This window comes from Perca fluviatilis, chromosome 10 (assembly GCF_010015445.1).
Source record: "Perca fluviatilis chromosome 10, GENO_Pfluv_1.0, whole genome shotgun sequence".
In the NCBI taxonomy this organism is placed as follows: Eukaryota; Metazoa; Chordata; class Actinopteri; order Perciformes; family Percidae; genus Perca; species Perca fluviatilis.
The window spans coordinates 37,641,306-37,656,340 of NC_053121.1; the positions used below are offsets into that span (position 1 = coordinate 37,641,306).

Sequence of the window (15,035 nt, forward strand, 5' to 3'; positions counted from 1 at the left end):
GTGTGTGTGTGTGTGGTATGTGTGTTGTGTGTGTGTGTGTGTGTGTGTCTGTGTGTGTGGTTGTGTTGCTAACTGTGGTGTGTGTGTGTGTGGTGGTGTGCTCTGTGTGTGTGTGTGTGTGTGTATTGGTGGTGTGTGTGTGTGTGTGTGTGTCTGTGTGTGTTGGTGTGTGTCTGTGTGTTGTGTCTGTGTATTATTGTTGTGTGTCTGTATTGGTGTTTGTGTCTGTGTGTGTGTGTCTGTATTTGTGTGTGTATCTGTATGTGTGTCTGTATGTATGTGTATGTCTGTGTGTGTGTGTGTGTCTGTTTTTGTGTGTGTATGTGTCTGTGTGTTTGTGTGTCTGTCTGTCTGTCTGTGTGTGTCTGTCTGTTTCTCTGTCTGTGTGTGTGTCTCTCTGTCTCTGTGTGTGTGTGTGTGTGTGTCTTTGTCTGTGTGTCTTTGTCTGTGTGTGTGTGTGTGTGTGTGTCTTTGTCTGTGTGTGTGTGTCTTTGTCTGTGTGTGTGTGTGTGTGTGTGTGTGTGTGTGTGTGTGTGTCTTTGTGTGTGTGTGTGTGTCTTTGTCTGTGTGTGTGTGTGTGTGTGTGTGTGTGTGTGTGGGTCTCTGTGGGTCTCTGTGTGTGTGTGTGTGTGTGTTGTGTGTTTGTGTTTGTTTTTGTGTGTGTGTGTGTGTGTGTGTGTGTGTGTGTTTGCAGGGCCAGGTGCAGAGCGGCCTGCGCTCAGGGATTCGTATTGCTCAAGGGAACTACATCAGGCTGACGGTGAGCAAACCCATTCCTGTCCAGGTGGACGGAGAGCCGTGGATCCAACCGCCAGGACACATCATCATCTCTGCTGCCGGGCCAAAGGTCTGTCCCACAGCCTTCCTAACAGTTAGTTAGTTAGATAGGTAGGTAGGTAGGTAGGTAGGTAGTTAGTTAGTTAGTTAAGTAGGTAGGTAGGTAGTTAGTTAAGTAGGTAGGTAGGTAGTTGGTTAGTTAGTTAGTTGGGTAGGTAGTTAGGTAGGTAGGTAGGTAGGTAGTTAGTTAGGTATTTAGGTAGGTAGTTAGTTAGTTAGTTGGTTAGGTAGGTAGGTAGGTAGTTAGGTAGGTATTTAGGTAGGTAGTTAGTTAGTTAGTTGGTTAGGTAGGTAGGTAGGTAGTTAGTTGGTTGGTTAGTTGGTTAGTTATAGTTAGTTAGTTAGTTGGTTAGTTATTTAGTTAGTTATAGTTGGTTGGTTGGTTGGTTGGTTAGTTATTTAGTTAGTTATAGTTAGTTGGTTGGTTGGTTAGTTATTTAGTTAGTTATAGTTTGTTAGTTGGATGGTTAGTTATAGTTGGTCGGTTAGTTGGTTGGTTGGTTGGTTAGTTGGTTGGTTAGTTATTTAGTTAGTTATAGTTAGTTAGTTGGTTGGTTAGTTATTTAGTTAGTTATAGTTAGTTGGTTGGTTGGTTAGTTATTTAATTAGTTATAGTTAGTTGGTTGGTTCGTTAGTTATTTAGTTAGTTATAGTTTGTTAGTTGGATGGTTAGTTATAGTTGGTTGGTTGGTTAGTTGGTTGGTTGGTTGGTTGGTTTTTTAGTTAGTTATAGTTAGTTGGTTGGTTGGTTGGTTGGTTAGTTAGTTGGTTAGTTATAGTTGGTTAGTTAGTTGGTTGGTTAGTTATAGTTGGTTAGTTGGGTCGTTTTAGTTAGTTAGTTATAGTTAGTTAGTTAGTTTTAGTTAGTTAGTTATAGTTAGTTAGTTGGTTGGTTAGTTATAGTTAGTTGGTTAGTTATAGTTAGTTGGTTGGTTAGTTATAGTTGGTTAGTTGGGTCGTTTTAGTTAGTTAGTTATAGTTAGTTAGTTAGTTTTAGTTAGTTAGTTATAGTTAGTTAGTTGGTTGGTTAGTTATAGTTAGTTGGTTAGTTATAGTTAGTTAGTTAGTTTTAGTTAGTTAGCTGTAGTTAGTTAGTTAGTTAGTTGGTTGGTTAGTTATAGTTGGTTGGTTAGTTATAGTTGGTTGGTCAGTTGGTTAGTTATAGTTAGTTGGTTAGTTGGGTCGTTTTAGTTAGTTAGTTATAGTTAGTTAGTTGGTTAGTTATATTTAGTTGGTTAGTTAGTTAGGTAGTTATTGTTTGTTAGTTAGTTAGTTGGTTAGGCTTCTGTCATGCATCGTTCTTTCTGTCCTTTTTTTGTCCCTTCTTAATAGATAAACATTCTCATTTGTGCCGCTTTCAATCAAATTAATGAATAATAAGAGATAAGGTGTGTGTGTATTCGCTGCAGTGATGTGTGTGTGTGTGTATTCGCTGCAGTGATGTGTGTGTGTGTGTGTATTCGCTGCAGTGATGTGTGTGTGTGTGTGTGTATTCGCTGCAGTGATGTGTGTGTGTGTGTATTCGCTGCTGTGATGTGTGTGTGTGTGTGTGTGTGTATTCGCTGCAGTGATGTGTGTGTGTATTGGTTGCATTGATCATTCACAACAAAACCAAACATGCCAGATTTAAATCCCCCTTCCAATCCCACCGTGGATAAACAGTAGTATCACTCGGCCAGCCGTGCCAAAACACTTATTTATGAAGTTCAATATCCAAAGGAAAATAATGAATAGCGGAGTTCACTTCACGGTGAACATAAAATACTTTTACCCAGGAAACGCTCGTTCGTTCCTCGGGAATGTTTTAATCCAAATCACCATCTTTTTCCTAAACTTAACGAGTCATTTTGATGCCTAAACTTAACTGTCAGCGCCGCATGAAGCTCACTTTTTCTGGCTAAACTCCACCACCACGGCCCCTGAAAGTAGCATCATCTGGCGGTGCCTGTAGCCGGCTCACAGTCACCTATTGGCGGCTGAACAACTGCCGCTGGTAGCCGGCTCACAGTCACCTATTGGCGGCTAAACAACTGCTGCTGGTGGCCGGCTCACAGTCACCTATTGGCGGCTAAACAACTGCTCCTGGTAGCCGGCTCACAGTCACCTATTGGCGGCTAAACAACTGCTGCTGGTGGCCGGCTCACAGTCACCTATTGGCGGCTAAACAACTGCTGCTGGTAGCCGGCTCACAGTCACCTATTGGCGGCTAAACAACTGCCACTGATAGCCGGCTCACAGTCCCCTAATTGGCAGCTGAACAACTGCCGCTGGTAGCCGGCTCACAGTCACCTATTGGCGGCTAAACAGCTGCTGCTGATAGCCGGCTCACAGTCACCTATTGGCGGCTAAACAACTGCTGCTGGTAGCCGGCTCACAGTCACCTATTGGCGGCTAAACAACTGCTGCTGGTAGTTAGCTCACAGTCACCTATTGGCGGCTAAACAACTGCTGCTGGTAGCCGGCTCACATTTACCTATTGGCGGCTAAACAACTGCTGCTGGTAGTTAGCTCACAGTCACCTATTGGCGGCAAAACAACTGCTGCTGGTAGCCAGCTTACAGTCACCTATTTGCGGCTAAACAACTGCTGCTGGTTGCCAGCTCACGGTCACCTATTGGCGGCTAAACAACTGCCGCTGGTAGCCGGCGTCCCGGAGCTCTGTAGCGCCTAAATACAACCAGCAAATGCTGCTCGGATTTTATCTTTCTATGGCACTATGTGTTCACGTTACAGCACTTTACTTAGTTTAAAATACTTCTAATTTAGGTATATAATGGTCTATTGGTGAAGTAGCTAGTGGTGCACGATATAATATCGGCCGATATGGTAATTTTTCAGTTAGTATTGGTTCGGTGTCAAATTATATATAATTATATAAATATTATTTTTATTTTTTAAATCTGATGACAGTCATATTTTGCCCAAAGGTAAAGGTGCCCAATATCAGTCATTTCGGAAAATAAATCACAAAAGTAAAAAAAATAATAATAATTTGATTATCGTAAAAAAAAAATTTCTATACAGAGATATCGACATCGGTAGATATCGGTATCGGCCATAACGGCAATATTAATATCGGCATCACTAGAAGTAGCATTGGTCACTCTGACTACCCTGCCTGTAGTTTATCTGTTCTGTGTTTCTCTCAAGCGGGGGTAATCATCGCTTCAGAGCTCCAACCACCTATGGCGCCATTTTGTTGCTACCAAGCCATCACCTCCCGTTAGCATCCCATTGACTCCCATTCATTCTGACGCCACTTTGACAGAGAATAACTTTACATCTGAAGAGTTTAAAGACTCTATTTGTCCGTTGTTTATTTCTAAAGAAACACGACAATGTATAAAAGGCTCCATTACCTTGTAGCTCACGTTATGGCTCCGTAGCAGACGCTTTTATAACAATACGCCTAACGATTGGGTCATAAACCCACGGACTTACGTACTGTCACACAGTAGAGGAATTACCGTATAGTACAGGAGAAGCTCACAGGCAGTTTGGACTTCCATTATCTGTTTAGGTTTAATGACTAATGTTAACTAGCATGTTAGTGATCAGTAATTAGCCTGTGCCTATGTTATCTCCTTACATATACCTACGCTCTCCGTCTCTGTAAGATTGGGAATGATTGAGATTGCTCTCGGCACAGCTACCAGAAGACTTCACACTTTCAGACAGGTTGCTCACGTCACATTTACGTTGTCTCTCTCAGTTGGAGGCTGCTCAGTAACCCTAGCGATCACCGGAAAAGTGCTTCTAATAGCCTTCACTGGTCTCTGTCCAGAGACACGGGGTCTGGTGGTCCATACTTATATACTGTCTATGGTTTCTCTGCTGTGTCTGTAGGTCAGGATGCTGAGGAAGTCCAAGCAGAAGCAGAAAAAGTCTGCCGCTGGCTCTAAGGACGGGCGTTCAGAGAGTCCTTCCTCCAGAGGCGGAGGACACTGACCGACCCGCCAGCGTTCCTGCCTTTAACCTGCTCCCCCCGCTGCACCTCGGCGGCCATTTTGGTGCCAGCGGCCGGCTGTGGTTTCACGCATATGTCTGACGGGCGGCAGAACGACTGGGAGACTGGGAGGTTTTAACGTTTACAGCCTGCACACGGTGGGAGGAAGACCTGCATCGCCTCACGTTTGGTCCAGTTGGAATCACATTTCCATCCTGCTGACCGAGCACTTATCACTTACAGAGTTCACACTGTTAATGTTCAGCAACTAAAACGTACTTTTTTGTACTTAAAACGCAAGAATATGAAGTAATTCATAGATTTAAAATAGGAGTTTATTTGCTTAGATTTAAAAAGTAGACAATTTCTCAGTGTGGATAAGCTTCGGAGTTGAACAAAACATAACAAGTTTTCAACAGAAGTTGGTAAATTTCTGTGCAGATGTGACTGTATATGTACAGTAAGTAGCAGTAGACTCAGTCCAGTGTCAGTTGATTTATTGTAATAACTTTAGTTGTGAAAATAATGTGCAGCTATCGAGTGATTATGACCTCAGTGTTGGTCGCGTTGTTAGAAAATATAAAGAAAATGAATACTGAAGCGCTCCTGACAGGCAGTCTCTTTAACCCTCGTGTTGTCTCCCCGTCAACCATGAAAAAAGTTTTAGTCGCTTTTTTTAAAACTTTCTTCAACATTTTTATTGCTTTTTCTGACATTTTTGTCACCTTTTCTGACATTTTTGTCACTTTTTTTGACGTTTTTGTCACTTTTTCAATGTTTTGGGTTCTTTTTTTGACGTTATTGGTGCTTTTTACGATGTTTTTGTGGCTTTTTTTCATCTTTTTCATTGCTTTTCCTAAAGTTTTGTCGTTTTTTTTACATTTCTCGTGCTTATTTTGACGTCCCATACTTTGATATAATTTTTTTTTAAATGGGGTCAAATTTGACCAGAAGACAACATGAGGGTTGAGAAGCTGTAACCACATAATATGTTTATCGAAACCACAAATCTCCTGGGAGGCTAAACTGGCTTTAACTGTCTTTTCTTTTGGGTGAAATCCTTAACGTTGGTTTCAGACAACATTCACGTTGCCGTGAAGCTCTCCAAAGCTAACGAGCGCACAGAATCAAACGAGGGGGCTCTGAAACCACCGTGCAGCGTTGGTGTGTAACTGGAAATTTCACAGGAGTAGAGAGAAGTCTGCACTGTGGCAACAATTGTTAACCTAAAGAAAAACTGTAAAGCCTGAAGCTCAGTTTGTATTTCAGCAAATGAGCAACAACACCAACTGCAAAATATATGTTAGTCAGTTAATTTTTGCCATAAATGATCATCTTTTTATCACAATAACTTTGCTGTTAGCTGTTTACATGACCCGAATCAAACTCAGAATACTGTCATATTCAGAATAATAGTGTACATATATTATTCTCAGGCTACATCTCCACCGCTACGTTTTGATTTTTAAGCATTTGAGTTTTGAGCCAAAAGTGATCTCTGTTCACCAAGTGTTTTTATCCCTAAACCCAACTGTCCCGTTCTTGGAATGTCCTAGAAATGTGGAAACATAGGGCTGACCCCCAATTGGCAGCAGTATCTACGTATATATATATATACACACACACACAGTTCAGGCCAAAAGTTTGGACACACCTTCTCATTCAATGTGTTTCTTTATTTTCATGACTATTTACATTGTAGATTCTCACTGAAGGCATCAAAACTATGAATGAACACATATGGAATTATGTACTTAACAAAAAAGTGTGAAATAACTGAAAACATGTCTTATATTTTAGATTCTTCAAAGTAGCCACCCTTTGCTTTTTTTGATAACTCTGCAAACCCTTGGTGTTCTCTCAATGAGCTTCATGAGGTAGTCACCTGAAATGGTTTTACCTTCACAGGTGTGCTTTGTCAGGGTTCATTAGTGGAAGTTTTTCCCTTATTAATAAAAAAGCAAAGGGTGGCGACTTTGAAGAATCTAAAATATAAGACATGTTTTCGACTAATTAACAACACTTTGTTAAGTACATAATTCCATATGTGTTCATTCATAGTTTTGATGGCCTTCAGTGAGACTCACAATGTAAATAGTCATGAAAAATAAAAACGAAATCATTGAATGAGAAGGTGTGCCAAACTTTGGCCGTATGTGTATGTATGTATGTGTATGTGTGTGTGTATATGTGTATATATATATATATATATATATATATATATATATATATATATATATATATATATAAAATTAGTAATTTGAGGCAACAAATTAAGTAATTTGTCAAACCTTTTTTGCCTATTTGCCATTAATTAATATGATGAAAACAACCTTGCCTGGTGCACAATAACTATCATATTTGTGTAATATAATGTAGCCTTTTATACAACATCTCATCTGTAATTCTAAAACACCAACGCTGTTGTTGGTCGACAGCAAAACATTACAGATTGCATGAGTTTATTTCGAAGATGAGCCTCAGCTGCCAGTTTATACACAAACAGCCTCTGACAGAAAGACGGAGGAGGATTTTAACGTAAGAGCAACTTCGTCCACATTCCCAGAGACGCAGAGCGTAAAGAAACACAGATTTTAAAGGAACAGTTTCTGGACTAGATAAGGAATCTTTTATAAATGCTGAAGGTCTGCACTTTGGTTGTAATATTCTTATCTGAGATCTGCATTAACCGATTTGTTTTTATGTCTTTTGGTGCTAGAATAATATGTCATAGTTCTGTGTTGGACTTGAGATTAAAGGATCCTGTTTTTATTCAAATCCTCAAACCAAACTTCATTCAAAATGTAGCTGATTTAAGGCAATTTATGAAAGGATGAATGCAAGAACTAAACAACTACTTTACCGGAAGAGACTACCGGTAAAGTAGTTGTTTAGTTCTTGCGAGGAGCTACAACTAATGGAGGAGAATCAGAAGGCTAGCTAGCTAGCTAGCAGCGCTAGCAGCAGAGAGTAGAAGCCATCAGGCAAGTGCTATTTAAATAAAACTCCTGGTGTACTTACACATTTTCTAATGCCTCATTTTATGAGTACAGAACCTATTTGTAATACTGTAGATGTTTGGTACCATTCCAGGCATTATTAGTGGAGTAATTTACGAGATACACAGTTGGTTCCATTAGCGCCCGCCCTAAGCCGTTGGCTGATAGCCCAAACTCGCCCAATGTTAGACCCAGGGGAAAAAAGCTTTTGGGGGGGGGTTGTTTGGCTCGAGGTCATGGTGCAAAGGACCCTTGGGTGAAATTACTCCGAAACCATCCCTTTTAAGGAGAAAACACAAGACTTTCACCCAGGAATCGAGTGTTTTTGGTGTCTTTTATCCGCTAAACTCAACTGTAATGGCATCTGAAAGGACGTCCCCTCACGGTGCTCTGTACCCAGCTCACAGTCACCTTTTCTCGGCTGAATTTGATTGTAAAGACAGCCAAACTAAACCGTCACGTGACCTGCCAGTGCTTAGCGTAATAATGTAGGATTTCATACGAATTGTTCTGCAAGTTTCCGTACGATAACATAGGAACCGGTTCATGAGAATGTGATTCCAGTGAGGGTTTCTGGCTTTGAATAAACACAGATCTGAAACATTGGGTGGCATTGCAACTGTTGACTCGTTGTCAAGAAGTCAGAGGAGTTCCCCTACAGTCGACACTGTGTGTGTACTGACGTGTAGTCGTGAGTAGTTTAAACTGTACACATAGGAGATACAGTCACAGTGTTTGATCACATGCATGAAGTACTGTAGTTCTGAGTGTTGTGTATCAGCCCGGTCTCATGGAAGTTCGTGTAAATGTGACGTTATTTGAATCTATTGATACGTGTTCACGGAGACGTTTTTGTCGTTTTTTTACGTGCTGGACAACACGAAAATGTGAAGTAATGTATTTCAATGGGAAGCATATTTTGTGGCCACAGCACGAAATTGTAGGGAGTAATATAAAAAGCCAAAAATCCGCGTAGGGAGGTTGGTCGGGGTGGTGGATGGGTCAAACAACACAGGACTTTCACTGTTTTATCCCGCGTGTTACTGTGGCGCGTCTCCCGGCGTTTAAGGCGCCCTTTCTCCGGCGTTTAAGGCGCCCTTTCTCCGGCGTTTAAGGCGCCCTTTCCCCGGCGTTTAAGGCGCCCTTTCCCCGTAAGTTTTTTCCTAAACCCAACCTCCGCCATCCCGTTATTGTGGGGCGTCCCCAGCGGGCCGTCTCGCGGGCCGTCTCGCGGGCGCCTCCCGGCTTATGGAGCGACCTTTTCGGCCGCCTCCCGGCGTCCTTTCCCCGAGAAAATAATATGACATTTACACATAAAAAAATAATGTGACATTTACACGAAAAAAACGAGAAAAACGTCTCAGTGAACACGTATCGATAGATTAAGAATAACGTGGACATTTACACGAACTGCCGTGAGACCGGGTTGTGTGTATTTACAGCAGCGTTTTATCTCCTCTTCGTTCACACTAATGAGTCCGTGTGGCGCTGTCAAAGACCCACAGCTTCTGGTTTTACATGTTTTAGACACATTACTGAAAATACTTCATGTTCCTGCTCATCATTTTACAAATTATTCTACATTTTTACAAATTAGATTTCTTCTAGGGAGTCTTTGGTTTCACTTTATTTCTATAAAAGTGAACTTGCTGCAGATAGACATTTAGGGACATTAACATTTTCAGTTTCAAAATATCTTAATGCCGTTAAGAAGCTCCAACATCTAAATTTCTCTTCCAACCAGTCCTCCAAACTGTGTGTGTGTGTGTGTGTGTGTGTGTGTGTGTGTGTGTGTGTGTGTGTGTTGGTGTGTGTATCTGTGACTGTTATTGTGTGTGTGTGTGTGTGTGTCTGTGTGGTATCTGTGACCGTTGTGTGTGTATGTGTGTGTGTGTGTGTGGTGTGTGTGTGTGTGTGTGTGTGTGTGTGTGTGTGTGTGTGTGTGTCTCTGTGTGTATCTGTGACTGTGTGTGTGTGTGTGTGTCTCTGTGTGTATCTGTGACCGTGTGTGTGTGTGGGTGTCTGTGTGTGTGTGTGTGTGTGTGTGTGTCTCTGTGTATGCGTGTGTGTCTCTGTGTGTATCTGTGACCGTGTGTGTGTGTGTGTGTGTGTCTCTGTTTGTATCTGTGTCCGTGTGTGTGTGTGTGTCTCTGTGTGTATCTGTGACCGTGTGTGTGTGTGTGTCTCTGTGTGTATCTGTGACCGTGTGTGTGTGTGTGTGTGTGTCTCTGTTTGTATCTGTGACGCGTGTGTGTGTGTGTCTCTGTGTGTATCTGTGACCGTGTGTGTGTGTGTGTCTCTGTGTGTATCTGTGACCGTGTGTGTGTGTGTCTCTGTTTGTATCTGTGACCGTGTGTGTGTGTGTGTGTGTGTGTGTGTGTGTGTGTGTGTGTGTGTGTGTGTGTCTCTGTGTGTATCTGTGACCGTGTGTGTGACCGTGTGTGTGTGTGTCTGTGCATCTATTTTACCTCGTACGTGAGAATCTGCGGAACATTTTTATTTCAACCCGTGGTCACTTAAATTGAGATTAATTTCCACCTCAGGTCACTTCATAAATAAAATATTGCGTAAATTCACATTTGTGAAATTCGTCTCAGAATTAGTAGCCTTATTGCGTGTGTGTGTGTGTGTGTGTGTGTTGGACTGGTTGAGTTCAAAGTTTGGACAAAACATCATCCGATACAGCAGAATCTCAGATTTAACAGCTTTTAATTTGTCCTTGTGCACCCGAAACAGTAAACTTCAGAAAATCCTAAATGTATTTTTCTCTCTCCGTGTTACTCGACATCCCTTCATCGATGCCATGAACTACTTCGGCAGGCCCGGCCCACGGCATAGGCAGTATAGGCAGATGCTAGGGGGGCACTGGCGGTCCAAATTAGTAAAGAATACTCAAAGATAATAGAAAGAATTATAAAAAAGGTCAGAAAAATGAAAAATGAAAAAACATCAAAGAAAGCAAGCAACAAAAATTACAACAAAAGTGTCAAATGACTGAGAAAAATGTATGGTTTCATTGTTATAATTGTTTATTAATACATTGAATTTATATAGCGCTTTTCAAAGACTCAAAGTCGCTTTACAGGGAAGGTAGATTACAAAAACAGAAAAAGGGGATGGGGGCGTGGGGCTAGGGATAGGCAGAGGTGAAGAGATGGGTCTTGAGGCGAGACTGGAAGATGGTGATGGACTCAGAGGTGAAGAGATGGGTCTTGAGGCGAGACTGGAAGATGGTGATGGACTCAGAGGTGAAGAGATGGGTCTTGAGGCGAGACTGGAAGATGGTGAGGGACTTAGAAGTGCAGATCTCTTGGGGGGAGGGAGTTCCAGAGCCTGGGAGCTGCCCTGGAGAATGCTCTGTCCCCAAAACTGCAGAGGTTGGACTTTTGGATACAGAGGAGACCAGCTGAGGGGTTTACAGGGGATAGAGATTGGTAAATGATGTTGATTTTGTCAGCGAAAAAGTGGAGGAATGAGTTGCAGAGATCCGGAGTAGAGGTAGGGAGGGTGTGTGAGGCTTGATGTGGTTGTTCATTGTGGAGAAGAGGGTTCTGGTATTAAACCATTACTGATGGCTGCATTCCACTTAGGAGAGGTCCTGGTATTAAACCATTACTGATGGCTGCATTCCACTTAGGAGAGACCCTGGTATTAAACCATTACTGATGGCTGCATTCCACTTAGGAGAGACCCTGGTATTAAACCATTACTGATGGCTGCATTCCACTTAGGAGAGGTCCTGGTATTAAACCATTACTGATGGCTGCATTCCACTTAGGAGAGGTCCTGGTATTAAACCATTACTGATGGCTGCATTCCACTTAGGAGAGGTCCTGGTATTAAACCATTACTGATGGCTGCATTCCACTTAGGAGAGGTCCTGGTATTAAACCATTACTGATGGCTGCATTCCACTTAGGAGAGGTCCTGGTATTGTTCATGCTGACTCAATGAAATATCTTACTGGGACACTTGATGGAACTGAGCCATCGTTAAGGTTATCAGTCTCAGCTGAGCTTTTCCTACTATGACAAGTCAACATGTCTGCTGTGATAAAGGTCCATGAGGGCGTCTTTGTAGGCAGTGAGATGGAGTTAACAGGCTTCATGATGGACTGTGAGGGATGATTTCTTATTGAAGCATAAATTGAAGTATAAATCAACCATAATAAGATAAAACAGTTACCCGAGCAAAGCCTTTATTATAGGCTACAAATTGTATATTGGCAATAATGACCTTAAAAACATTTTTTAATCAAATAAAGTAGAACGGCATACAGCCAAGTGAATATTGGTTAATTTTCTTTATCGGCACTGGCCTGACCCAATCAAGAAGTTTAGCATTCACGTTAAAATGGACAAACGACCACCAAAGCGCAAGGGAGGTGCAGAGAAATTACAGGAGAAAAAGATTAAGAATCTACAGGCGGATTCCTCAAAATGTGCCAAAATTTCTGACATGTTTGGGGCTGTAGTAGCTGCTTCAACATCAGCATTACCTGAAGAAGAGGAAGGAGAGGTGGCTGGCTATACAGAGAAGCAGAAACAACAACATGACAGGGAAGAAGCCGAGGACATTAAAGTTGGTGGCTGTCAGGTAACCTTACTGCTTAAGCTTACATTGAAAATGCTAGCGGTTAGCCTGTTGGGTAGCTGAAAAGTCTGTGTGATCTATAAAATCAGTGATGATACAAGCATCGGTGTTCCTTGAATGGCTTAATTACCTTCTCTTGTATTGGTGCTCTTTTCCAGGTCATATATTGTACTAGTCTCAGCTTTATTGGAGCTTTTGGGAAGGGTTATAGTTATGGTTATAGTATTTAGCAGACACTTGTGTCCAAAGCGACCGACAAAATATGAATCTTACAATAGTTAAAATTAACAGTAAACTGTTTTTAAAGTTGCTAAACCAATATTAAGCAAAATAGTAATAATAACAATAATGACAACACATCAAATAATAATAAAAATACCATAAATATACAAATTATAACTCTAAGAATGAGTGAATTATTTAAGTGTAAGATCAACAGATAAGTCTTGAGTCCCCTCTTGAAGGATCCACAACGATCACATGAACGCTGAACACTAGGAAACTCATATCAGAGAACGCATATTTTAAGAGGACTGTCTGCAGGGAATGTGTCTGACCAATCACAGTGGGTGTGGGCCGCCTGGGCCAAAAATGCCAGGGCCGATTTATTTTTTTTGTCCCAGTCCAGCCCTGACTCTGCCCATACAGTACAGGCCAAAAGTTTGGACACACCTTCTCATTCAATGTGTTTCCTTTTTATTTTCATGACTATTTACATTGTAGATTCTCACTGAAGGCATCAAAACTATGAATGAACACATATGGAATTATGTACTTAACAAAAAAGTGTGAAATAACTGAAAACATGTCTTATATTTTAGATTCCTCAAAGTAGCCACCCTTTGCTTTTTTTGATAACTCTGCAAACCCTTGGTGTTCTCTCAATGAGCTTCATGAGGTAGTCACCTGAAATGGTTTTACCTTCACAGGTGTGCTTTGTCAGGGTTCATTAGTGGAAGTTTTTCCCTTATTAATAAAAAAGTAAAGGGTGGCTACTTTGAAGAATCTAAAATATAAGACATGTTTTCAGTTATTTCACACTTTTTTGTTAAGTACATAATTCCATATGTGTTCATTCATAATTTTGATGCCTTCAGTGAGAATCTACAATGTAAATAGTCATGAAAATAAAAAGGAAACTTTTGGCCTGTACTGTATGTCAAGTCAAAGTCAAGAAAAATGACAAAACGGTGTTAAAAACTACAAAATAGTTGTCAACATTGAGAGAGAAAAAACGCCCCCCCAAAAAAAGAGCTAAAAACGTAAACAAATACAAAAACGACAAATGTGGGAAATAAATAAAAAAAATCTGAAACTTGCCTATATGGCATACCTGCCAACACTCTCGGGTTTTTCCTGTTTTTTTAGCCCTATGTTTAAAGATGTGCTTCAACGTGCCTCGTAGCGTCAGACTCACCTGTCGTTGTTAAGCCCCGCCCCCTTCGCCGGGCCGGCCAGTGTCAGTGCCCGATCCGTGCTGCGCATGCGCTAAATGTTCGCGCATGCGCTGTTGTACGAGGATTCACGACACTGCACGATCTGTTCCACGCTTCCGGTCGACAGCCAAGCTAACGTTAGTTCAGCTAACGGCTAATTTGGCTGACCGCTAGCTGATTGTAGCGGTCTGCCGTTAGCCTCCACAGGCAAGCTAACGTTAGTTTAGCTAACAGCTAATTCGGCTGACCGCTAGCTGATTGTAGCGGTCTGCCGTTAGCCTCCTCAGGCAAGCTAACGTTAGTTTAGCTAACGGCTAATTCGGCTGACCGCTAGCTGATTGTAGCGGTCTGCTGTTAGCCTCCACAGCCAAGCTAACGTTAGTTCAGCTAACGTCTAATTCGGCTGACCGCTAGCTGATTGTAGCGGTCTGCCATTAGCCTCCACAGCCAAGCTAACGTTAGTTTAGCTAACGGCTAATTCGGCTGACCGCTAGCTGATTGTCGCGGTCTGCCGTTAGCCTCCACAGGCAAGCTAACGTTAGTTTAGCTAACAGCTAATTGGGCTAACCGCTAGCTGAGACAGCATGTAATAACTTTAAAAGTTGAAACTTGAAAATAAACGTTAACATATATAACAGCTGTTAGGTCAGTTCTACTTTACTTGTGCTCATTTAAAATACAATCACTCAATATTTGTCTTTATTGTTATTACTGTAAAGTCTTAATGTAGCTGTAGCTGCTTCTCCCATTAAGTTTGACTTAATGTTATTTTAGACTGAATCTAGCTGTCAGCTAGCGGTTAGCCGAATTAGCTGTTAGCTAAACTAACGTTAGCTTCCCGGTGGAGGCTAGCGTGGAACAGATCGGGCAGTGTCGTAAAACAGTATCATCATGCACATGCTCAGAACGGATCGTGCAGGCAGCATGGATTGGGTACCGACAGCCAGGTGCAGGTATGCGTAGTGCCTCATCCTCAGTGCTCTGATGTTCAACATGTCAACATGTGTTTTGTGTGTGTGTGTGTGTGTGTGTGTGTGTGTGAGCTATAACGTGCCTCCAGGTGGCGTCTAGATCTTTGTTTTGCTGTAACTTTTATTACCTGAAGTTTTATCGAATAGATATATTGTATATTTTTGCAGACAGAAGCTGTTTTTGTTTAGTTTGAACTGTAAAGTTTTGACTGTAAATTGCACTAATTGTTTCACAGATGCTCTTAGATGTGAC

At 41.7% G+C, this 15,035-nt stretch overlaps 1 protein-coding gene across 1 annotated transcript in view; it reads left to right on the forward strand.

Annotated features, from left to right (window-relative positions):
• The window catches only part of LOC120566569 (diacylglycerol kinase theta), a 45,144-nt gene extending 39,626 nt beyond the window's left edge, over positions 1–5,518 (forward strand). Inside the window, exons 21-22 of the mRNA XM_039813086.1 lie at positions 695–847; positions 4,684–5,518. Coding sequence (XP_039669020.1) covers positions 695–847; positions 4,684–4,785 — 255 coding nt within the window. The 3' untranslated portion in view covers positions 4,786–5,518. The remainder of the gene's footprint in view (positions 1–694; positions 848–4,683) is intronic.
• The last annotated feature ends 9,517 nt before the right edge of the window (positions 5,519–15,035 follow it).